Source organism: Phyllostomus hastatus, unplaced genomic scaffold, assembly GCF_019186645.2.
Source record: "Phyllostomus hastatus isolate PE091 unplaced genomic scaffold, TTU_PhHast_1.1 phas_scaffold_345, whole genome shotgun sequence".
Lineage (NCBI taxonomy): Eukaryota > Metazoa > Chordata > Mammalia > Chiroptera > Phyllostomidae > Phyllostomus > Phyllostomus hastatus.
Genome location: NW_025334024.1, coordinates 13,796,715 through 13,823,237, shown reverse-complemented (window position 1 = coordinate 13,823,237; position 26,523 = coordinate 13,796,715). Strand labels below are relative to the sequence as shown.

The 26,523-nt window shown below is 41.4% G+C and overlaps 1 protein-coding gene across 1 annotated transcript in view; it reads left to right on the top strand.

Moving 5' to 3' along the window:
* Positions 1-26,453, top strand: part of PKD1L3 (polycystin 1 like 3, transient receptor potential channel interacting) — a 54,706-nt gene extending 28,253 nt beyond the window's left edge. Inside the window, 16 exon segments of the mRNA XM_045819135.1 lie at positions 993-1,139; positions 2,862-3,058; positions 3,398-3,597; positions 4,072-4,252; positions 5,129-5,321; positions 5,416-5,650; positions 9,030-9,129; positions 12,103-12,243; positions 12,853-13,241; positions 13,244-13,325; positions 19,103-19,230; positions 19,849-20,009; positions 21,613-21,823; positions 22,774-22,875; positions 24,901-25,036; positions 25,803-26,453. Of these exon segments, the coding sequence (XP_045675091.1) occupies positions 993-1,139; positions 2,862-3,058; positions 3,398-3,597; positions 4,072-4,252; positions 5,129-5,321; positions 5,416-5,650; positions 9,030-9,129; positions 12,103-12,243; positions 12,853-13,241; positions 13,244-13,325; positions 19,103-19,230; positions 19,849-20,009; positions 21,613-21,823; positions 22,774-22,875; positions 24,901-25,036; positions 25,803-25,891 (2,692 nt within the window). The 3' untranslated portion in view covers positions 25,892-26,453.
* Positions 26,454-26,523: the final 70 nt, after the last annotated feature.

The following is a 26,523-nucleotide window of genomic DNA, read 5'->3' as shown; positions in this document are numbered from 1 at the left end:
GTCTTTAAAAAGGCAAACTCCTCTACAGAGGCCAGAGCAGATCAGTAGTCACCTGGGGCCGGGGTGGGCCTCCGAGAGAGGCAGGCGGGGTGCTCTTAGAGGCGGCAGAGCACTGTCACACGTGGAACCAGGAAGCTGGAAGAACACGGGCCCGCACTAGGCTGTTCATAGGTCATAGAGGTCTGTGTTCTGGTGTTTGGTACGTGGACCCCTCCGAGGTGGGGAAGGGGAAATGGACCCAGCTCTCATTGCTTTCTTTACTTCTTGCCTTGCAATGAAGCAGAATCCATTCATTTGGACATTTACTGACAGTGCAAATTTATGTCTTTTAAAATTATTTAATCCATTTTTTTATTTAGGTATAATTGACATACAGCATATTAGTCTCAGGTGTACAACATAATGATTCAATATTTCTGTATATTTTGCAAAATGATCACCACAGTAAGTCTAGTTAACATCTGATACCATACGTAGTTACAGAATTTTTTTCTTGGGCTGAGAAATTTGAAGATCTACTCTCTTAACAACTTTCAAATACACAGTACAGTATTATTAACTGTAGTTGCCATGCTGTACTCTATTTCCTCATAAGTTATTTGTTTTATAACTGGAAGTTTCTACCTGTTGGCTCTCTTCACCCGTTTCCCCAACCCACCCCTGCTCCCAGCCACCCCTGCCTCAGGCAGTCGCCAGTCTGTTCTCTGTATCTACCAGCTTGGTTTTTTGGGTGTTTTTTAAGATTCCACATATACATGAAATCATAAAGTATTTGTCTTTCTCTTTCTGACTCATTAAGCTTATCATAATGCCCTCAAGGTCCATCCATGTTGTCACAAAGGGAAAATTTCATTATTTTTTTATGACCAAATAATTACTCTGTGTGTGTATATACACCATATTTTTTAACCCATTTATCCATCAGTGGACATTTAGGTTGTTTCCATAAGATTACCTCTTATTGCAACATGATTGTGTTCATTTTACTGTAGGTATGTAAACCAGGTGATTGTCAGTGATGTGGCCAGTAACAGGAAGTGGCATTTCCTGTGCAATTGCTGGCTGGCCGTGGACCTTGGAGACTGTGAGCGTGACCGGGTCTTCATACCAGCCTCAAAGAAACAGCTCTTTGCCTTTAGGTATTGTTGGGAAGTGATGGTGTTTTATAGGTCTCTGAGGCTCTGTCTTCATTCTTTCCTTCAGACTGTGTAATTTATTTTTAGTTTTAAATATTTTTAAAAGGTTTTATTTGTTTATGTTTAGAGAGAGGGGAAGGGAGGGGGAAAGAGAGGGAGAAAAACATCAATGTAAGAGAGAAACATTGATCAGCTGTCTCCCACGCATGCCCTGACCAGGCATTGAACTGGTGACCTTTTGCTTTGCCGGACAATGCCCAACCAACTGAACCACACCGGTCAGGGCCAGACTGTATAATTTAAATGGACCTATCTAAAACTGCACCTTTCTTCTCCTGTTTATGTTGTTGAACTTTTCTAGTGAATTTTTCATTTCACCTAGTGTATTTTTCAACTGCAGACTTGCTACTTGGATCTTTTAAAAAATAATTTATGTATCTTTTTTGACATTTCTATTTGACAAGATATCATTCTCATTTACTTTTTCTTAGGTATTTAGACATAGTTTTCTTCAGTTCTCTGGACATATTTAAAATAGCTGATTTGAAGCCTTTGTCTAGTAAAGCCAGCGTCTTAGCTTCCATAGGGACAACCTGGGGTGGGGGTGGTGACTCTGGCTTTACAATCTGGAAATGTAAGTAACTTGCTCCAAAGGGAGTCACTGTCTCTGTCTTTCCAGTGCTGTCGGCTTGTACCAAGATTCCCTAGGAGACAGTGTAGGTAGGTGCACATGTTTGAGGGGAGCCTTGGTGTGGAGTGTTCGTGGGGACTGCCTGCCTTCCAGCACGGCCCTTGTTGTGTCCAGTCCCCCTCAGTCCAGCTGTCACTTCTTTAAGTGTGCTGCCCTTTCTCTTGTTAATATTTTACCTTCCCCCTTGGTGTTCCCAATTTTACCATGATTCTTTTTCCTGTAGATTTATTTTTTTACCTTGTTTTATATTCAGAAGTTACTTTTTAAAAAATGTTTTTATTGTGGTAAAGTACACACAACATACAATGTACTTATAATATACAAAACAGTGTCTTCAATTCTGGGAAATTCTCAGATGTCACTTCTGAAAATATTGCTCAGTGACATTCCTACTGTACCCAGAGCCTCAACCTGTCCGCTGTGTCTTTAAACTACTCCTGAGCACTTACTTTTTCTTATCTCTCTGGTGTCTTTTGGCTGAGTTCTTTATGGCTGCGTATCAGTTCACCAGTTTTCCCTTCAACAATATTAACATATCCTAAGTTTTTTGTTTTGATGACCATATTTATGGTTTCAAGATTTCTAATTTTTTTAGTTCTGTTTTTTTCATAATTTTGTATTCTCCTTAAGTGAATATTATTTTTTTACTTGTATCTTTGGGCAACCTGGAAAGAAATACTTATTTTAAAGTCTGTCAGACTATCCCATAAAATTAATTTCTCCTGGGCTGAATTACTGACTGTGTTGGATGCCTTTTTCTACATTAGATTTGTTTATGTGATGAGGAATTTTGTATATTCAGTTTCAGTGGTGTTATTGTTAAATCTTATCTCTATCTCCATACTCATCTCTGACTAGCCATTTTTTTTGAAAGATCCTATTTATTTATCATGTGATTTGAAAGCATCTTCACAGAGGTGCTGGGTAGGGGCAGAGTTGTGGCTACGCCACTTGCTGCCAGGCAAACACATCCCACTCCCGGGCACTTTCAGAATGAAATCTCATGTCTTTCCTCTTCTGATTTATCCGTTTAGACACCTGTTTTCCTCCATGATTGTAGAAAAGTTCACCCAGGAGTATCTGTGGCTCTCCATTGCAACTCGCCATCCCTGGAACCAGTTCACAAGAGTCCAGCGGCTCACTTGCTGCATGACCCTCCTGCTCTGTAACATGGTCATCAACGTGATGTTCTGGAAGGGGAACAGCCCCGCGGCCCAGAGAGATGAGCAAGGTGTGGATGAGCCCTGCTGTGTTGTCTGTGGCGTGTAATCCTTTCACTGTATCCCACTCACCTTACTTTCAGGTCAGAAACAGAATCGTGGTGTGCCTTCGGTTTTTTTTTTCCCCTTTCCTTCCCTAACGTTAGAATACTCTAGCAAACTTGCTCATTGTCCTCATGCATTAATAATGAAGCAGCCTTAGGAACACATCAGGACCTTTTCTGCCACAATAACTCTCTGTCCTTAGATAATCATAGTTAAATTGCTAAATAAATACTTGAACCTGGAGGAAGAGTGCCTTACAGATGAGTTCTGTTGCTGAGAAGGGTGATGTAATGCTTTTCTTTCAGGGGGCCCGTTTGCTGTGACCTGGTCCGAACTGCGTATCAGCATCCAAACTGCTGTCATCCTTTTCCCAATCAACCTTGTAGTTGGGCGGCTCTTCCCACTGATTCAACCACAGGAACCTCTGCCTGTTCTTCCGCCCACCAAGGCCTCCTGCCTCTCAGATGCTTCTTTGGAGCCCCTCTCTGTCTCAGAGGTGGCTGAGGTAAGCCTGGCGTGAAATTTCACAGGCAAACTCCCTGCCTCCTTGCCGTGTGTTGTAGAAAAGACCAGTGAAGCGGATCTGCCTGAAGGCTGCCAGGTCTTGTTAACCTTGCTAGCTGTTCCCTATTTCCTGTCCCCTGATCTGTAATCCGTCATGCCTCTGAGTTTTCTCCTGACGGTGATGTGTTTTGAGGATTAATGTGAGTGCAGAATGCACTTCTCTGGAGCTGTTTTAGCTTTTGATGTTTGATCAAACCTTCCCTTCTTTCATTTTGTATTCTCTCATAACACTAGTTTTGAAACTACTAGGAGGTGACTTCTTTTTTAAAAAGTAGAGACAAAATGAAAAGTTGAGGTTCTTCCCACTAAGAATTTGCTCCCCTGAGTAAAGATATAGCCCATTGCCATCTACTATTGCTACCATTCCTGGGTTAACTTTCAACAGACTGACTTCTCATCTTGGCTTTACATGTAGGAATTAAAGGAAACTGTGGGATTTTTGCTCAGGAGAAACAAACAGCTACTCTCAGAGTGTGAACAATCTTCATGGAGTTCTTACACTGTGAACCAGCTGGTCGCACTTTTATCCAAGCTCATTTATTCTCACTTAGAGGGTCAGGGCTGTCACCAGCAGGCAGGACCCTACTGGGCAAATGGTAAGTTCAGTAGGTTTTGGTAACTAATCTTTCCTCTGCCTCCCACTCCCTTGCACATCTCTTTCTTACTCGTCTTTTGGAATAACCAAAAGGCACAATACAACCTTCTGTTTATTTTAATTTCCTTGAGCTTTTAATAGAGAGCTGATACTTTGATACCTTTGATGGCTTTTGAGACAACATATCTGGTGAAACAAGCAAAGGATTAATGAAAACCCCATAGCCCTGGCTGGAGTGGCTCAGTGGGTTGAGTACCAGCCTGCGAACTCAAAGGTCACAGGTTTGATTCCGGGTCAGGGCACATGCCTGGGTTGCAGGCCAGGTCCCTAGATGGGAGGTGTGAGAGGCAACCAATGGCTGTTTCTCACACATGAGTGTTTCTCTCCCTCTCTTTCTGTCTCCTTCCCCCTCTCTCTAAAAAGTAAATAAATAAAATCTTTTTTAAAGGAAAAGAAAAAGGCACAAGAATGTTTTCTGTGTGAGATCCCCATATGTCATCTGCTTTGTTGGAGAATGTTGAAATTTGTCATTCTTTTTCTTCTATGAAATGGTGAGATTATGCAATTTATGGATTCTCAGATATAGTTTGGGTCTCCTGGGCACTTACCCAGTACAGTCACTTGTGACTGCAATTCTGGTGAAAATGTTCAATCAGATTTCAGAAATCTCTAGATCAAAGCATGGAATTATACAAGTTGTTAGAAATTTACCAGTGTGCTCAGAGAAGACAAGAATATTGTGCATGTTGGGTGCAGTCTCCACCGACTGAGAAATTTAAACTTATTATCAGTTAATGAATTCTTATCTCTACCAGGGATCACTAGCTATAGAAATCTCCCACTTATTAATAAATGTCAACCTGGAATACATTTGCAGAGGTTCCTGAGAACCACCATCATTTCTGCTGCTACCTGCTCAGAGTCCTGCAGAGGCTGCAATCTCACTTCAGCGTGTTGGGTCCCACCCAGGTTGACCAGCCTTGTGACTTCCCAGATGCAGCCAGCCACCTGCAAACGCTCCAGGAACACTTAGAAACACATACTCTTCCCACAGAGCAAGGGCCGCCCAGGTAATGCACCACACCTAGCCTCTCCTTCATCCCCTGTCTGCCACACCTCTCTCTCAGGTGCTGCTTATGAGGTTATTCGACTTGTGTTCTTTAGGGAGGCAACCAGTTTCCCCATCCTGAGCCCAGAAGAAGGGAGGAAGTCCACCTCTAGTGGCCTCCCTAGATGGTTGACTTACATCTGCTGGCTCCTTCTGGGGGTCACCAGCTTGGCCGCAGCCTTTTTTACAGCACTTTATAGCCTGCAACTGAATAAAGAGCAAGCCACCAGCTGGGTTATTTCAATGATTTTGTCAGTGCTTCAGAACATCTTTGTCATCCAGCCAGCCAAGGTACGGGAGCAGCGGGCCCACCAGCATGCAAGGCGTGCGTGAAATTGCGGGGAGCCTGGGGAACTGAGGTCCATGGGTATTGACCCAAGGTGCCTAATGGTTCTGACAATTTGACCAAAAAAGAAAGCTCCCCTCAAAAGAAATAGGGAGGGTGAAATTTGTATGGAATATGTGTGAAGTGGTCCCAGAAAACCTAACAGAACGGATAGACTAGTGGGAGCACAGCAGGAAAAGATCTGGCAGTTAAAGGGGGACAAGTGAAAAAAAAAAAAAACAACTGAGAACAAATGACTTTGGAGAAAAAGCAACATGCAACTTACTTTTTAAAAACCTTTAATTAAAGAAAATGTCAGATCCTCACAAAAGTGTGTAGAGAATAGTAGAGTAAATCCTAAAGTTATATTACCTAGTTTCAACAATTACCAATTTATGGCCAATCTTGTTTTAACTATTTTGAGAAAAAACACCAGACTTCACATTTTATTCATAAATATTTGTATATTTCTAAAAGATAATGACTTTGTTAAAACAAATGTAAAACCATTATCACATTTAAATAAATTAGCAAGTTTCTTAATATCCACACAACAATACCAATGTACTTAACACTACTATACATTTTTTAAAAGTTTAGATGGCAAGTTATTTGTTATATGTATTTTACCAAGATTTTTAAAAATCCGATGTTTATTTTTCTACTTGTCTCATAAATGTTTATTTTACAGTTGTTTTGTTCAAATCAAGATCTAAATAAGGTCCATGTGTTACAATTGGTTGCTCCGTCTCTCAAGTATTGTTAATAATCTACAGGCCCCCCGTCCTTTTCTCTCTTTCTCTCTCTGTTCTTGCTATTTTTCTCACGTTGTATTTGTTAAAGAAACCTAGTTGTCTGTCCTGTAGAGTTTCCAATATTTCAGATTTTGGGGGCAGGACTGCCTCTGCTTTAAGAACTCTAAAAATGGGCCTGAGCTCCCCCAAGCTTTAAAAACTCTTGATGCCAAGGCCTCACTCCAAACCAATTAAGTCGTAATTTCTAGACCTGGGCTTCAGGGCCCGACCTGGTATAGCTTCCCAGGTGACTCCAATGTACAGCTGCGTGTGAGACCCACTGGTCACAGAAGAGGGACCGAGACAAGGAGTAGGTGGATCTTAATTTTTAAGCTACTGGGGGAGACAGACTAAAAACTAACAGGAACTCTTAGAGAGATCCAATTACAGCAGATGATCGAATGATGTTGTTTTGTTCAATGTTGTTTTGTCATGACGTGGGTGAGGGGGAAAACTGCTTCATGTCTGGGGCTATTGTCTGTGGGAGTTTGCCCCATGTCCCCATGTCTGTGTGGGGATTTTCCGGGGACTCCGGTTTCCCTTACATCCCAAGGTGCGCAGGTCATCCCAGTCTGAGTGTGGTGTGGGAGCGGGACCCGAGCTGCTGGGAGACGCTTCAGCACCTGACCCTGAACTGGAATAAGTGGGTTGTAAAATAAGACAATCTTACTTGTCTTTATTAATCATTCTTGAGTGTATATAGAGCTCATTTATTTTAGTGTTTAATTTTAGAAGTATTGGGGGGGTCTTTACTTAAAAGCCTGGTGATGTTTTTGTGACCAGAAATGTTTTGTGCCATAGGAAGGAACTTAGCTCCTGTGTCTGTCAGTTAGCGTGTGGTAAAATAAAACTTGGGTGTGTTAGGTAGTCTCACTTAAAGTCACAGTTTCTGAGCACGTAAGGACGATGTTAAGTGAGAGTGTACCATACGTATCAGACACAAAGGCTTTTAGGCAATGAAAAGAGTGATTTAGAAATTCTAAAGTTCAGAGGTTGAATTGAAAGAGGTGTCACCATTGATGACCAGGAAGGTCAAATAAACCAAAATAATAGCAAGCAAACCATAGGTAAAAAATATTAAAATCATAAAGCAACAGAGACCTAGGCAGTAAATCCAGGGTAACTGGCATGCAGTTAGTTGGTAGGAGTGGTAATAACTAAACAATTGAAATAATTTCCATTGTTGCAAAGAAACATTGAATTTATCTATAGAAAGGCTTTAGCTAGTTCCAGGCATAATTAATTTAAAAAGACATGCTGAAATGGAGGCTAGCAGGTCTGGGATGGGGTGAGCTTTGACTCTGTACCTGGCAGCTCCCAGGTGATGCTGATGCTGTTTGTCCATGGGCCACACTTTGAGTCGCATCATCTTGAATAACAGATGTAGTTCCTTTGAAAACCCAGTGTCATAAAAAATATTAATGTGGAGGACTATTCTAGGTCTTTTGAATAAATGAGATATTTTTAATATGGACAGGTCATTATACTTGAAAGTAATCAGCCATTTTCTGAAGTGTGGTACTGGCATAAGAATGTCCTGATTTTTAGGTGGTGTTTGAATGCAGCCAGTCCTGCAATGTTTCAATGTGCCTGAATTTCAGTTACCAGGGTTTAGTGACATAACAGTTTCCCAGCAATAACGTCCCAACTGCAGTTACCAGGGTGTGTTAACTGTGAGTAAGTGCACGACGTACAAGCTGCTGCTAGCTCTTCAGTGGAGAGTTGGGTTGGACCCACGGCTCAGTGTACTTTCTACCACTTCCCACCCTAGTCTAGCCCACCGAAGGGTGGCTTTAAGTCTGCAGAGTAGACACGCCCAGAATTGCTGCCTCAAATCTATGAAACTCCAAAAGTAGAAGGAGAGAAGATCTCACAGATGTAGAGGAGAGTGTGAGATCTTCTCTCCCCCCGAGGCCTGGCCCACTTTGCGCAGCCCTGGGAAGCCCAGGCAGAGCAGAACGGACTCACCTGCAGGCAGGCCAGCCTGGGGAGGCTGGGAGGGAATCACCTGCACAGATTCCTCGCAGTGACGTAAGGTGGGGAGAGGGGTGCAGCATTATGGCCCTTCTCCTTTACTCTCCTGAGGACTGAAGCACTTTCCTCCTTGGAAGTTTAAGGAGTGGGGAATACTTAAGTTCGTACTCAATTCTAAGATTCCATGACTTCTTTAGCAAAACTGAGATTTCGTCCTTGGAACTTCTAAAAAGTGTGGCTTTTCCTGTAGAGCTCATCACTGGTTGTCCAAAGACAGGTGTTTCTGAACAACTTACACAGACCATTACAAAGCATTGAATAGTTGAAGCTTTCCTAGCCAAGCAGATTAAGGACTATGGGCAAAAATACATATACTAGCTTTATTCGAACACTTTGGACACTGCCAGGTCCCCATGATTATGCACAAATAATTACAAAATTATTTAATTCTCAGTTTTCCAAAGATATGGCCAAATAATTGAAATTTATTAATACCTTCACCTTTACACAATGACATCGACTTTCTCGGATCCTGTGATACATGCTCATTAGTTTCTCCTGTGATTTTCCTGTCCAGGTGATCTTCCTCTCAGTGTTCTTGTCGCTGATTCTGAGCAGGATGCCCTGCCTTAACAAGGAGAAGGAACAGCAGACGAAGAGGATCTTGGCACTCTCAGGTGGCTCTAACTTCTAATATCTAATTTGGCAAAGTGCAGACTGTATCAGAACAGTGGGATTCTGGCCACCTCACTCAGACAAATTGATCCTTTGGAGAATCTTGTCTAATCAGCTAGTTGCTCCTCCAGCGGTTGGCCTTGGGTGGCCAAGGCCAACCACTCCTCAGCAGGAATGCCTCCCTAGAAGAGGTCACCCACTCACCAAATTCCAGGCCTCCTCCACCTCCTCCTCACACCTGAGCCCCAGGTGCTATTTCCCACTGCTCACCGCCTGCCTCAGCACACGTTTCAAGTGAAAGATGCCCCAAACAAGTGTTTGCCTGCCCCACAAACCCACTTCTTTACTCTATTTTCTCATCTCCGTTAAGAGCATCACCATTCTCTAAAAATGTCGGAGGGATCCTGAATTCCTCTCTGATGCCTCAGTCGGTCACTGCGCCGAAGGGCTGGCTCCTACCCTGTAGCCGACTGGAGCTGCTCATGCCTGCGGGTGAGCCTCACCAGCACAGCAGTGGGCAGGAAGGCAACTCGCAGGAGAGCTAACACAGCACTGTAATCATGCAAAACAGTGCATGCCTTCTTTGGAGGAGTTTTTGTAGTGAAGAAATGCGTAGAAATGATAAACACCAGAACCCAGGAGAGGACTTACCTCTCCGAAGGAAACAAACAATGCCGTCACAGAGGTGCACAAGAACTTCTCACGGTGGAGGATACCTCATTCCTCCAGAAATTAAAGACATTAATAAGCTAACTACAAACTGCATAAATGTCCTCATTTATAGTCCTCATTTCATTTCTCCACACTCTTGAATTGCTGTTTCCTCTGCCTAAAAGATTGTTACTGGTGACTAAGATTGGTATTATAATGAGAACTATAAAGATGTATTTTTAAAAATGGTTAATAATAGGATCTGAGTGTATATGTCATGTTGAGAATTTTACAATTGGTCATGTGATGAATAATGCTACTGGCATAGAGAGTATTGAGAAGTAGTCTAGCTTGAAGATGAGTGTTATTTTTAGAGTTTGAATAGTTGCTCAGTATTAATTTGAGATGATTATTTCTTAGCCCAAGTAGATAATTTTCATTGGGATTGAGCTACTAAAATTGTAGTTTTTACATAGTGAGGATACATCTTGCTTTGGTAGATATTAGAGGTGGTCACTATGATTGGTAGGATTAGTACAAGTAGCGAAATTAGTATTGAAGCAAATAGAAACTATTACGTGTATTTGGAGTTTCACTAATTTTTAGTGCCTAAGAGCAGTGGATAATTCCTATCCTTCAAAAGTTTGAAAAGGTCATGCTGACATATATATAGGGGCATGAATTAGCAGTTCTTGCATACTTTTTAAGAAAATAAGAGTTTTTAGCTTCTGTGATTAAATTTAAAATCTAATAATGTCTTCATTAAGCTATATTTACAGTACAAAGACCCCCAGATGATTTCAGGGTCGGTGGATAGGAGTAGGAGGGACAGCAGGGACAGCAGGTGTAGGTATGAGGGCATTCTCTCGTGCGGAGGGTGGTTTAACGTTGTCAGTGTGATGTTCCCTCATTGTCATAATTAGTACTTAGAGGGAGTGTAGGGCAGTAATACCATTGTTGGCTCCTGTGTGAGACAGATACAGTAGACCATGAGAATGTGGACATCACTACAAAGAACTCCCCAAATAAAGTGTTGCTGTGGGTAAAGACAGATTAGTAAGACTTGCTAGGAGTCATCATGCTGCTCTCAGTGGAAGAAAGTTAGAGTCTGGCTAAGGATTCATTCATAATTTCAGTTCGCCAGGTAGAGTAGTACTGAGTGAGGATACAAAGCTGTGTGCGATTAGCCGGGCAGTGGCTCCGATACAGCTTCATGGTGTTAGACTAAGGACAGCTACAATTACTAGAGCTCTGTGGCTGATGGAGTATGCGACAAGTGATTTGCAACCTGTCTGACATAGAACTGGTTATGGTTGTCTCAGAGGGGTGGTATGGGAAGGAGCATGCTATAACGTTTGTTAGGAGGGTTAGCATTGTTGTGACTCATAGCATACCACAGCTCCTTCGTGTAAGTAATGCAGCTGCAGGAGCTTAGGGCCGGCAACGGGGACTTGGCTGTGTGCTTTCGGGGGTCATAAATGCGGGCCATAGAGAGGCATTCTCACTGTAAGTGCTACTATGGAGGCTAGTCATAGAAGAATATTAGATCAAAAGGTAGGCAGAGGTTGAATTCAGTATTGCACTAGTAGGAATTTAACGAGCTTATAAGGTTTCGAATACAGATTAGTGCAATGAGGAGTGGAAGTGATCCCACTAGTGTGTGCAACAGGAAGTGAAATCCTGCCTTTAGTCGCTCTGGCTGCCTCAGCCAGTGGTGGTAACTAGGGTTGGCACTAGTATTGCTTCAAATAGAATGTAAAATGGGATTAATTCTGTGGTGGCAAATGTTATGATTAGTAATATCAGCATGTCCTGCAATTGTCAGACATACAGAATCTCAGGCTTCACCCTCGAGTCTACGCATACTAAAATTACCAGGTGATTCCTGTACACATTCAAGTTTGAGAAACACCTGCAGGTCATGTTTCCAACGTGTGTTCACTGACTGACTGGAACTGTTAGTTTCTAGTCCAAGATAAGTACAGAAATGGACAGCAGGCAATTTAGAAACTTTTATAGCAATTGAAGAGACTTAACTTTAGGCCTGACTCTAATTTTATAGGCCCGTTGTTTTATAGGCCTCCGTTCTTTCATTTTTCTACTAATTCATTTTTATTGTATTTTATAAAAGTATCAGTTCCTGATGGATCAGAATTTTTTTAAGAAAGTCCTTCATGATAGTTTGAGTATCTCTGCTTAGCTTTTTTTTCTTTGTTTCTTCAACACTTAACAGGAGGTACTCATAGTAGATACTCAACAAATGTTGATGAATAACTGCTTAATGAAACATATCATTTTTTTGCCTGTATTTGAATTTTTTACAGCAAAATGTTCTTCATCGTTACCTGGCTCAAGAGACAAGAGGAACCCCATCTATGTAGCCCCGGCTCTGAACAGCCCAGTTAAGCGCCCGGGAAGAACCTTGAAGGACAAAGAACTCTTCAAGCTGACAGGAGATATCCTGGGTAAGGGGAGGCAATGGTGGCGCGTTGTTACTGCCGCACAGTGCCCAGCGAGGACGAGGGGTGGTGAGCATGAAATGGAAAACATGGAAGGGGAAAGGCGTAACACATTCATCTTGAAAAATCAGAATTGCAGTAAACAAGGTGGTGCGGTCAATGGGAGACTCCTGGAGTCTTGAGATCTAACTGCGTGCTTGAGTAAGTCGCTTTCTCTACCTGCAGAATATAATAAAAAAAACATGATCCACATGCTTCCGAGTGGAGCAAAAAGGAATATGCTTCGAAAAACGGCTATCCTATAAGTGCACGGTGACCGTTCGACACAGCTAGCGCTGGCATCGTTGGGTCCCCTGACCCCAAGAACACAATTTGTTTTTACGGTGCCTTCCCTTCTTGTGAGCACGGATAGAGAGGGGGCGGGGAGAAGGAGGGAGGGAGGGAGGAGAGGTTTAGTGCAGGGCTTTAGTTCTAAGAACTAAAATACAAAAATTCTGTGTGGGAGTTTATGCATCTTAAGTAAAATTTCTAATTAGTGCCAGAACAATTCTGGGAAGATATATATAGATATACAGCCAAATGTTTTGGCTTATGCTTTTTTCTGCTCTTCAATAGTACAAATCCTCTTCCTTGTCCTGCTGATGACTGCAGTCAACTCCACACAGAACGCCAGTAGATTTTACCTCCATCAAGCTCTCTGGAAGAGCTTTTCTCACCATTTCTCAGAGATCAAACTTCTGAAGCAGTTCTACCCCTGGGCCACTCACACGCTCCTTCCTAACCTGTATGGGGGTTACAGAGGTAAGGACAGTCCTGGGCCCAGACATGCAAATGTAGGGAGCGATTAGTTTTCCAAACACTTCTACCTTGACGTTAGAACACCAGCAAAAGGTCAGCTGGATCTTTCAACATGGCTGCACCCCAGTAGGCACCCCAAGGATTCCACTCCCCAGATCTCAGCTAAGCAGGTTCAGGTTTATGTCTCTTCAGTCAAGGATGATCAGGCCCATGGATGCTGATTCCAACTGCTGAGTCTCACATGGGACTGGTAAATAGAAATGAGAATTTATCCACTTACAGCATGAGAAGTAGTGGGAGTGATCCCTGGGACTGGTTGCCTCCTGGTGAAGGGGGGAACCACATGTAGCTAAGGTTGTTAGCAAGCACACAAAGCAGTGTAACTAGAAAGATCTCCACAGCAGATGATATTTGACATATTTCCTCATGAGCAATCTTCCCAAATCTGTGATGTGTCTAGAACTCTCCTTGTATGGTTATTCGGTTCAGTTGCACAAATATGTATTGAACAGCTAGTATGCTGGAAACTGTTCTAAGTGCTAACGATAAAAAGATGGATATAATATAGTCGGTATCTTCAAAGAACCTCACCGTCAAGAGAATTTGGTATGCAAAGGCTCTGAGTAGTGCTGGAGAAATGCTAAAAAAAAAAAAATTTCTTTCCTGCTCTGGCTGGTGTGGCTCAGTGGTTTGAATGCTGGCCTATGAACCAAAGGGTTGCTGGTTTGATTCCCAGTCAGGGAGCATGCCTGGGTTGAAGGCCAGGTCCCCAGTAGGGGGCACATGAGAGGCAACCACACATTGATGTCTCTCCCCCTCTCCTTCCCTTCCCCTGTCTCTAAAAATATATAAATAAAATCTTTTAAAATAAATAAAAATAAGATAGTGGTGAAACTGCATTTTTTGCTACTAATTTAATGAGGCAATTTTTACAATAGCTTCTTGTACTTTGATTAGGATTTGTTACCGATGGGAACTCCTTTCTCGTGGGAAATGTCCTGCTCCGCCAGACTCGCATTCCTGGTGCCACAGACTTTCCATCCAAAGTGTCTCCCCAAGAACAAGTGAAGCCATCTCACTCAGATCTGGAGGATACAGAGAACTATGGGGTGAGCTGGAGGCCCCCTGAAACGAACACCACGGACTCAGACAACAGTTGGCATTATCAGAATCAGGAGACACTGGGCGGCTACCCCATCCAAGGGGAATTTGCCACTTACTCAGGCGGAGGATACGTTGTCAGACTTGGAAGAAATTCCAGTGCTGCCGTCAGGTGAGCGAGCCTGAGGCCTGAACAAGGGGACCAAGATGTTTGCTTCTGTCCATTCTTAAGGCAAGGAATTAAGGAACCACTTAAGTAGTTTTGACAACTACTATAATGACTTGTGGACACTTTCATTTTAGCCTATTTTTCTCAAAGATTTTATTTATTTTTGAGAGAAAGGGGAAGGGAGGGAGAAAGAGGGAGAGAAACATCAATATGTGGTTGCCTCTTACATGGCCCTCATTGGGGACCTGGCCCGAAACCCAGGCATGTGCCCCGACTGGGAATCAAACCAGCAAACCTTTGGTCTGCAGCCCACGCTCAATCCACTGAGCTACACCAGCCAGGGCTTATTTTAGATTTTTAAGGAAATGTGTTAGTTAAAAAATTTGTTCAGCTTCAAATTACAGGTATATTTTAGTTTGCCAGTTTGCCAAATCTCATTTCTTGTCTCATCTGAAAAATGTATCAATTTCACTCCTAGCTCAGGAGAACTCAGGTAACTCCAGCTTGGGGAAACTGTACTCTCCAGTCATGAGAAAAAAACACTGTCCTTCACTGAGAACCGTGATTAATCCAAAATAATTCATATGCCAAAAATAAATTTTATACTTATAGTGTGATTTTGTATATGAATCCTGAGTCTCTGATTATGTATGAAAAAGTCTAAATTAAAATAATTCTCATTTAAATTTATAGCAAGAATCTACTAAGAAACAATGCCAACCAAATGATATTTCACCCCTTACAACTCTCAAAACTGAGTAACTATTAGTAAAGCATAGCCTTTAACACTTCAAACAGAAGTAGTTGACATGTATATAAAATGCTACCTCAGACTTGAAATGCCAAATATATGTTCTTGAACACTTAACCTTGGTGTGACTACCACTGTGAAAACTATTTTTGTAGCCCTCTAAATTGGTATTCATGTTATCACTAGTGAAAGTTTGGACATTAGTAATTATAAAATATTGCCCAGGTAAACTAGCCTGGGAAATGGAGCTTCCTACTTGGAATGGGCGGGGAGAGGGGGGTCCTCCTTTGCAGGGTTGAATGGAGTAGCAGCCCTGTCCCTCTGTCTTTCCAGAGTTCTACAGCGCCTTGAACAGAGCCACTGGCTAGACCGTCGCACCAAAAGCCTCTTTGTGGAATTTGTGGTCTTCAATGCTAATGTGAACCTGTTCTGTGCAGTGACCTTGATTCTGGAATCCAACAATGTGGGTACGAAGATCTCTTCCCTCCTCCCTCTGACCTGGGTATCTCAGAAGTCCCAATTTCTTATACCATTAGGAAACATTATTTTAATTAATGTTATTGCACACAATATAATTTTAAAAGTCAAATAGTTCAAGGGAAAAACTGGCAGTCCTCAGTTCCCACCTCATTCTTATGTCCCAGAAGCTGCTATACTTGAAAGCTTTTCTAACTGGTTCTTTTGGAATTTAAGATCAGCATACTTATTAGCTATTTCAAGAATCTTCTGTTTTAGTAGTATGTATTTTTAATAACGATGAGGTTTTAACTTTCCTATACCCATACATATGCCTAAAATGCACACATACATTTTCTCTTCCCTCATTTTCACAATATAGCAATATAGTTTGATTATTTCCATTATTGTGATTTTTAAAAAAAGATTTTTATTTCTTTTTAGAGGGAAAGGGAATGGGAGAGAAACATCTGTGTGTGGTTGCCTCTCACATACCCCCTTACTGGGGACCTGGCCCGCAACCCAAGCATGTGCCCTGAATGGGAATCGAACTGGTGACCCTTTGGTTCACAGGCCAGCACTCAGTCCACTGAGCCACACCAGACAGGGCCATTATTGTGATATTTTCCAAAGATGAGCCATATATTATAATTCAGTTTCCTATGTTTCCATAACTGTTTCCTAGTTTATAATTACTTCTTTTTGTTTGCTTGGTTTTGCATGTATTCTATCACTGGAGATGAATCAAACTCATCCTAGAAACAAAAATCTCGTTCTATTCAAAAGTATCATATAACTTACCATTTTGTCATTTTCTTATGAGTTACCCTCTCTAGTGCCCTCCAACCTTTTGGCACAGCCTGGACTGGTTATTCTCTAGGCCTGTTCTAGAGCTCTTATCCTGACTGTCACACTAGGGATTAATTTTACTTCTCATCTGCTGGATCCCCTTTCTCCTAGATCCGTCTTCCTCTTTTGGTTTATTTTCTCATTTTGCTGGAGCTCATCCTACAATAACTTCCTAGAAGGGTGCAAGAGAATTACTTGAAACCTTGCATGTCCCAAAAAATTTTTGCCATCACATTTGATTGCGTATTTGACCGGATACAATTGTTTTTCACAGAACTTTTAAAAGCATAGTCCGTTGTCTTGAACTTCTTGCACTGCTGTTAATCAGTATGACGATGTTCCACTTGCAGGTTGTTAGAATTGTCTCTTGGTCCCCAGGGTTATGAAAGGACCTGACTGACCCATGGTAAATTCTTTAATCTGGAACCATGGCCTTAGGTTTTTGAGACATCTTCTTTGCATTTCTTTGTAAATTTCTCCTCTATTTTCTCTCTTTCTTATATTCCTAGAATTTTGAGGAAAGAACACCTGGACTAATCCTCTGATTTTCTTATTTTTGCCTTTCCATCTTTATCTTCTAATTTCTTAGAGATCACTTCAATTTCTAAAGCATTTGAAATGTTCATTTTATTTTAATTTCCGAAAATTGTTTGCGCTCATATTTCTTTTTCATATTCTCCTGTTGTTGTTTTATGGAATCAGTATCCTCTCAGCGCTCTGAGGATGCTACAGATTCGTTTTATTTTTACCATTTCCTTAACTTTCTCTTAATTCCTCTGAACTTTTTGTTTATTTAATATATAGGGTCTGGCACAAATAACACACCTTCTTTATTACAAAATCATAAGCATGTAATTCTTTAACATAACAGTATCACACTCAAGCATACCATATGGCATTTTAGATGAAACGTTCAGATTAAAACTATTACTTATTACACCCATATTATTACCCTACCAACCACACCCAAGCATGCCTTACTTCTGCTGGACCCTGTATTTTGATCTCCAGTTTTCAATGTTAGAGGTTTAAACATCTGGCTGTTCTTTCACATTTAAGAGCCAGTAAAAAGAACAAACAAATAAATGCTAATCAGCTGTGTATGCATGGAGCTTGTCAGCTGGTATGTATGACTTGTCTCTTGGGCAGTCAGTTTCCAGAGAGAGGGACCCTCCAAACTCCTGCTTTAGGCTAATCAGCCTTACACCTCTCAGAGCCAGCTGAAGGAAGGGGACTGGGAAGGGTCTCACCATGCAGTGTGTAAACTTTTCCTTAATTCCCTTTTCCAGTAGATTTGCAGGTGTGCCTGGTGCCTAGGAGTTCAGATTCTCTCTAGTTCAATGTCACTAAGGTTGTGGAAGGCAGGATGGGTGGCAAGTATCTGGTCCTGACAGCGAGAGGAAATCGGGGATCTAGTTGCTTATGTTCAGACTGGCAACCTGTCCTCAGTTCCCCTTGACCCCCTACCTTCAGAAGTACCTGAGGCCTCTCATTTCTCAGCCTTTCCAGGGTTTTGTGGTAAGAATTGGCTTGCCTCTGGGTTTCCTGCTTAGGTTTCCACTTTCTTGAACCTGCTGAGACAGCGTCATGCATCTATCTTCCAGCTCCCAAGGTTGTCCCATCCATTTGCCCTCCTCTCCTTTGTCATTTTGACCCCTTCATTGCCATTGTAGTGGCATTTTGTAAAGGACTGGAGGGAACCTGGTACATTCAATCCCCACCCCCCTTTAACAGGAAGGCTGCCCCGCCCTGACCCGATTTCCTTTCTCTTTCTTCTTGCCCCCAGAATTTGCCCCCAAGTGTCTTTCCATTTGCCACCAGGTTTTCACTTCTAATCAGGAATCCTTTCTTCCCAGACCCACAGAGTAGACCACTTCTCTTATACTTCTAAATGAAGCATGAGGACTCTTCCTGAGCGTTTTCATTGTTAGTAACTACAAAAAAAAAAATTAATTAAGATAGGGGTAAAATAAACAAAGGGAAATTCCCAGTCTTGAGCACTGGCTATGTGAAGTAGGAATTTCTTTGTTCTTAAAATGTACTTTCTACTACAAGGGGTACATCTTAGTTCGAATATTTTGGGGCTTTACAAAAAGTTATATTCACAAGATCTTTCATGCATTTATAAAATGTCAACATTCTGTCTTTTTAGGTGGAGGCCCAAGCTTTGTAAGTCTATCCTCATACAGACATCCGAGTATTCATGGCATACTGTCAGTATTCATGGGATAGTGTTAATGCTTTACACAGAAAATAAATGTGAAATGGTTCAAAGCATTTTAATCACACTAATGTCTGAAAATGTATTTTAAATAGCTTTAAACAAAAGTGCCACACTCACATTTAACTCCGTTGTCCGTTCACACTGCAGTCGTCAGTTCTCTAAAACATGATGCTGCAGCAGTGCCTCTGCCGCTGCTCCAGCTTGGTAAGGGTGCCCCCCCCCCGCGCCGTGACAGCTGAGGTCACTGCCGCTGCCCGCCAGGTGGGATCAACAGTATAATCTCCCTCTACTGACTTTCCTCTACTGACTTTCACCGCAATCAACACACTTCTCCGATACCTTTGCACACATGATCTCATTTAATGTGCATCACAACCCTAGAGGAAATCCTGAGCTTCAAAACCCAAAAACATTTGAAATTAATGGTACAGGCACAGTTGGGGTTATTTCAAAGACAGGGTTTGAAGGGAAAAGGCAAAAGCTGTAAAGACTCTTGACTCCAAATGTTTTTCCTCAGGTGCTTTCTTCGCCTCCATAAGACTGGACATTTTAACTTCCCTTCAGACATCAAAGAAGGAGTTTGCCTGGTCTGTCGTCTCCCAAGTCATCTGTTATCTCCTAGTCGGTTACTATGGCGTCATACAGGCGAGTTGGGAACATCAGAATGTTAGGTCCTAGAGTCTCAAGCCTGCACAGTGAGCGGCACAACGTACTGTTATTGCTTGAATTATAGCTATGACTTTGGTCCTTTCCAGAAGTTTGAGTTCAGTTAAAGACTAACTGGTTTTCTACAAAGTAGCTCATTCAATTTTCAACAAAGAAGTAAGTCTGTAGAAAGAATATTATTTTCTGTACAATTAGTTGTATTACCCCTACATAGGGCAACAGCAAGAGATTGAAACTGTGATGAACAGAGCAAGTATTCAAAAATACAGATCACTGTACTCAAAATATGTCCTAAACCTAAGTTTTAATTTCACTTTTAAAAAAAAAGTTTAGACTTGATAAGTAATTTAGGAAGTTTTTAAAGTTTAAGCAACAAGAAATATGACTACCCAATGAAAGCTGTATTAGAGAAAGGCAACTTTTTAGTAAGTAGCAGCTCTGAATGACTCCAGAGCAGAACCAAGACCACAACCCACCGTGTCCAGATTAGATCTGACAAGCCCCAGCCGAGTGCTTCGCCAGCGTTCATAGCACCCCACTGGGGACAGGCGTAGCTGGTCTTGCAGGCAAGCAGTGGTGACTGTGGTATCTGTGTAGGGCTGCCGGCTGAAACAGCAGAGATGGAGGTTCTTCACGAGGAAGAAAAACATTCTGGACATGAGCATAATCCTTATTACCTTTGCCATCTTGGTGCTTGGCATGAAGCTTATTTCCCTACATAAGAAAAACATGGCACAATACCACCATAACCGTGACAGGTAAGAGGGAGCCTGAGCAGCACCAGGCTCCTCCTCAAGGTCGTTTCCTGTTTACACACAAGTGGTCTCTCAAACTCCCCCTCCTCTGCCACTGATCTACCAAATCTATGTTTTTGTATAATGCTCACGGCAGAGGAAACAATTAACTAGAAGCTTATACTGCTGATCAGGTTGAAAAGCTCTTCAGCCTTTCACATAGGAAGGGCCTGGATTGGTCATTATTTTGCACCCTGGCCAAGGAATAAAACCTGAGGCATAACAAATGATCCTTCTTTAAATAAAACCACAACACATAGTACACACTTTAAATCCAAGGCGGGCTGCTGTCTGGGTACGAACATTCATCCACACTGAGACATTCTGGTGCCCCTTGGGCCTCATTCTCTGGTCTTTCTCATGGGGAAGAGCATCTATGTCCCAGATCAAGTATTGCCATGTGGTGCTTCTCTAACATTTCAGTGGTCAACAGCCTGTGTGTAAGACTGCGCCAATGTCCCAGGAAGGCCTATGAGGGTTGTTAATGCAGGGACAGTGGGTCTGTGCAGTTTGCCTGATGCTGGCAGCTGAGGTCCTGCCTGCTGTGTGGCATTGCCTTGGTCTCAGACACAAAAAGAATTGTGATTAACTGCCAACATGCTCACACCAATGGAGGTCTATCCCAATAACCTACTTGCTGCAACATGAAATTTTGAATGCACCTCTCAAATAAGAAAACCTAAACAAATAAAAAACCAACTTCTAATTGGTAAGTAACACCCCTTACCTCCAGTTTACTGTTTCTACTCTCAGTACTGTTAAACCTGTTAGAGGATCAATTATCTACTGCCAGAGAATATAGGATTCATGTTACAGAAAACAGATTAGCATAAGACACATCTCATCACATCAACTCATGTACTTTCCAGAGAAATTTAACTCAAACCAGAGCAGTAGTGTCGCAGGTTCGATTCCCAGTCAGGGCACATGCCTGGGTTGTAGGCCACAGCCCCGAGCAACCGCACACTGATGTTTCTCTCTCTTCCTCCCTTCCCTCTCTAAAAATAAATAAAATCTTAAAAAAAAAAAAAAAAACCAAAAAACAACAGAGCAGTAGAGGAGACTAGCCTTAATTTTCAGGATGAAACTGGAGTAAAGAAATCTTCTAGAGGTCACATTTTGAGTTTTCTTCAGTACAACTTCCAAATGTTTTTTGTTTTTTTTTGTGGGGTTTTTTTTTTTCCAGATTTTATTTATTCTTAGAGGGGAAGGGAAGAAGGGAGAGAAACATTGGTCGGTCGCCTCTTGCACACCCCCAACTGGGGACCTGATCGGGTCCACAACCCAGGCATGTGCCCTGACGGGAATTGAACCAGTGCCTTTCAGTTCACAGGCCAGCACTCAATCCACTGAGCCACACCAGCCAGGGCCAAAAGTCTTTTTCCAGTGCTGTCATATCCACTAATAACAGGAGGCCACCGTAGAAAGCAGTTCTTACAAGCATTTCACAAAATAGGACTCACAGAACTGCTGCATTGTGGCAGCAGGAACACTGGAGAAACTGACATCACAGGAATTGATGACGACACACACTTCGTGTTGAACAGCTCAGCCTTCCTTGGTACAGGTTCATCAACTTCTACGAGGCAGTAAAAGTGAACTCAGCTGTCATTCACCTCATGGGCTTCCTGCTTCTGTTGACAACTGTTAGGCTGTGGAACCTGCTGCATCATAACCCCAGGTTGCAGGTCATCGGTAGAACACTCAACAAAGCCTGGGATGAGATGGTGGGCTTCATGCTGGTCATCCTGATCCTGCTGACAGGCTATGCCATTGCGGTAAGCCCCCATTTCACTGTCTGTCTTTTCCTAAGTGCTGTGGTCTTGTAATCACGTTGCTTACTATAGACAAGGCCACTATATGGAAAATCAGCAGTTCAAGTTGGCAATGAGTTTTGGGAAAAAATGTGAAGAAAGCTGGTTTTAGTTGGGAGTTCCATACTTAATTAGCAGTGTGACTTAAACTCATACTGGGTTGGCCAAAAAGTTCATTTGTCTTTTTCCGTGAGATGGCTCTAGTGACACTTAGTTGTCTTTAACTTCATCTGAAACAATGTTGTTATTGTATTGTGACAGCTGTCATAGCAGCATGTATTTTTTTAACTTATCAAAATAGGTGAATTAAGAAAATATGCAACATTTTGGCATATTATGCTTTCCTATTTCAAGAAAGATAAAAATGCAACTGAAATCCAAAAAAAATAAAATTGTGCGGTGTATGGAGAAGGTGCTGTGACTGAATGTGTCAAAAGTGGTTTGCGAAGTTTTGTGCTGGAGCTTTCTCACTGGATGCTCCATGATCGGGTAGACCCGTTGAAGTTTACAGTGATCAAATCAAGACATTGAGAACAATCAACATTATACCACACAGGAGAGAGCCGACACACTCAAAACATCCAAATCAATAAAGTAATTGGTCAAAATGAAAAATGTATCTTACGGGAAAAAAAAAACAGACTTTTTGGCCAGACTTTGTTACATTTGTTTCATCTCTAAAATGGCAGTAAAACTTAGCTCACAGGAATGTGAAGGTCAAAGTTACATGAAAACACTGTAATTACAAAAGAATTTTATGTATTTTTTTAGACATATTTGAAATGGCCACTAAGGAATTTAATTTCCATTCCACTGGTTCTGCGTTGACCTCATCCTTACCCAGCACCTCAAGACAGAAATAACTGCAATAGCCTCACTGCTCTCCATGCCCTCTGACAGTTCTTTCTTTTCAGTTTAACCTGGTGTTTGGATGGCGCATCTCTGAATACCGAACATTCTTCAGTTCAGCAGTGACTTTTGTTGGCCTCCTGATAGGAGTCTCTCATTACAAGGAGGTGAAAACCCTATATCCTGTTTTCCCTACTCTATTTGCTTTAATATACAGGGTGGGGTAAGGTAGGTTTACAGTCTTGAGTACATGAAAGTTTATTTTTTTAATGGATTTTTTGAGAGGGAGAGTCATCAATTTGTTGTTCCACTTATTTACGCACTCATTGGATGATTCTTGTCTGTACCCCAACTGGGGATCAAACCTACAACCTTAGCATCTTGGGATGACACTCTAACCAACTGATACACCCAGCCAGGACCAGAGTTTATTCTTGTATTATTATTATTTAGTAATAAGTGTAAATTTGCCTCTGCCCCACGCTGTAATAACAGAGAGTACTGTTCATAAAAGCAGCCCCTACTGTACCACTGCACTTCGAGAAAGGGAGACATTTAGATCCTTTGCCATTCTGGTTTACTGTATATACAGATTTTGAGTGGCTATTACTTTAGAAATCTGTCATTTTCTAAACACATAGTCCCACCTCTCTCACTTCTTGTATACTTACTACATCTTACAGCCAAGGAGATTGGATCTTAAGTATACAATGGAAGTGACTTTAAAAATATCAGGGAGGTACAGTTCCAGAAGAGCTGTGATAGTTCTGTTTATAGTTAAAAAATACTCACTGCAGATAGCCTATTATTTTCCTCCAGGAACTACCAACACAAATACCTTTCTATTCAACACAAAATAAAGTAGGAAACCCAGATGAGGACCTGGGTCCAAAGCACAAGCATATAGTCCATCAGGGAAGGAAAACTGCAAACCAAATTAGTGAAACTGTCAAGATTTTCATCAAGGCTGATCATTCTGATAATCTAGATTTCAAAGGATACTAATGAAAATGAAGAAGTTAACAGTTTCTAATGTGGAAAGTTGCCACTTTCCTGGGTGAACAATTGTTGTAGTTTTAGTCTCAATCACTATGGAATGAAGTCCTTGGCCCTGGAACACTTTATATACTAAAGTAACGATCAGAATAACACACTTTTACTAACACCTATTTTTGGGCGATTTTTAAAAGAATTTTCTGTTCTAATCATAATTGTACAATGTAAAGGTTGACTAGAGTTATATTTACTGGGAGAAAAAGTCTTATCACAATCTCCAAGAGACTATCTAAGCTTGATATAATTAAGCACTTTAAGTGGGTGATACACCGACTAGGAAATGTTTTGGCATGTAGGAGATTCCCATCACAGTAATATTTAGTGTAAGTATTCACTCTCTAGGTTGCTGGGTTGTTTGGTTTTTTTTTTAAACAGTGCCAATAATGAAAGAGCCAATTCCAAGGGAAAATAACATCAGTATTGGAGAATCAACATCATTTGTTAAAACACACACCTAAATTAAAATAAGACTGTTACAGAAACCATTCTAGTTAAGTTCTAAATTTCAGAAAGATTTATGCTGAAAAGAATAACAAAACTCAGTACTTGCCCATTTAAAGATAGCAATGAAAAAAAATACTAAATTAAAAGCTGGTTTTCTATGGCTATTTTATTGGAATGATTCCGTGTTTAGAATGTAAGTTTCTTGGAATGGCAGAGATCGTTTTCATTGTCATTTCTGGTATCTACTCTTTTAATATGCTTTTGCTACTCCTTGAAGCGTCCATGTTTAGATATACAGGGGTTGGAAAAAGTATGTTTACACCTGTTTACAGGGAAAATAATACAATAATTAATAAATAACACAATAAATTTGTTTCACATATTCACAACTGTAAACCCAGTTTTGCTCATCCCTGTATTTTCTGGAATTGCCAAAACTCAAACGGGCTTTTTTTTTCAGTTTCTGTTTTCTTCTTGTGAAAGCCCTGAAGGCACGCACCCTTTGAGTCAGGCATTCTTGCTCTGTCCACTCTAAAGTATTATTCTCCTTTTTAAGTTTTGCTTTTCTCCCTCGTTTCTACCCGACATTGTTTATGTGAATATATCCCAAACATTAGCTAGCATATAACTTACATTTTTAAAGGAAAAATGAAACTGTTAGTTTTAAACTCAGTGTTTTATTGCCTTTCCAGATTATCACTTTATGCCCAGTGCTGGGCTCCTTTCTGATCCTCACCAGCATCATCTTGATGGTACTTGTGATCATTAACCTTTTTGTTTCTGCCATTCTGATGTCCTTTAGTAAAGAAAGAATGTTTCTGAAGGTAGGTAACTCTGTGGTTTGCTAATTTCTATACAGGTTTCTCCCACTACCCAAAAGTAGAGCGCATTCCTATGAAAACTTTCAAAAGCCAAAATGGCATAAGTAAAGATGCAATCACCATTAATTTATATGGGATAAGTTTTTATGCTTTCCCAGGCCCCTAAAATAACCTACCAAATAATACATCAAACCTGAACCACTAACATACAGTAAAAGCAGGAATGATGCAATATACAACTATGTAAAGTAGAAATAATGTACAGTGTGATTTCAGTGTGCACTGCCTCTAACAGTTCACTGCAAACAATGAACACTAATTCACTTTTCTGCCTTTTTCATAAAAGTGAAAGTCCTCTGTAGACTTCTTTTGATTGGCAAAAACAGGTACTAACATAGGTCTTTCCTAAAAGTGAAGTGGCGTAAAGTGGGGAATACCTGTATATGAAAAGTAACATTTTTATACCACTGGAAAAGCCTGACTATAGCTGCTCTTAAAATTACAGATCTGGAAGATCAGCATATTCCCTTATTAGTCTCCACAGCTCTGCCATCTATTTCCCCAGGAAATCCAATTTTACCAAGACCACATTATGTTCCAGCCGCTGGCCTATAAATAGCTGATCCTCAGCTATTAAGCATTGCAGTGTTTCTGCTTAACAGCAGATCATTAAAAGAAACAGTACCTTTACTTTTCTTTGACACTTTTTTCCTTCAACATTAGCAACAAATCCATTTTATTTTCTCCTTCTCTCTTCCAATAGAGTTGGAAAGAAGCTGCACCGATAGATATGCTGCTACAGAAACTCTCCAGTTTGTTAGGAATCCAGTACATGAAAACACATGTGAGTAAACAGCAATAGGCACTCACACTAAAATGTTAAAAGGTGAACTATCTTAACCCTTTTACCACCTAGCTAATAAGTATCTTTACACAGTGTAGCTTAGAAAATTGGTCAGTGAGGGATCACAGTCCCCTGCACAGTGTAGCTTAGAAAATTGGTCAGTGGGGGATCAAAGTCCCCTTCACTGACAGTTTTTACAATATGGATGTTGGCACTGGTGGGTAAGGGTTAACGCTGCAAAAGTGACACATTAAACTGCTTCTGCTGCCAAAGAGCGAGAAACAGAACCCTCACAATCCATGTTCCAGGATGGTTGTGGGGAATATGAATGAATCAGAGGTAAACTCACAACAGCTTATTAAAAATGTACAAGCCTGGGACTGGATGATGGCAAGCACTTCCAATACTGTACACCTTGCTCTAATTTAATTAGGTCCTGGACCCAAGCCAGAAGCCTCTGCAAAGGCCCAGAAGAGTAACAAGGCAAACTCACAGATGCTATCTAGGCTCACATACAGAGACTACAATGGGCCCCTTACTGCCACAGGCATCCCCATTCCCCAGGAAGCCCCAGGTAAGGTCTGACTTGTGTCTAAGCATGGATCACCTGCTTAAAATATTCTCCGCTGGAGTGGTGGGGGAAAATGAAG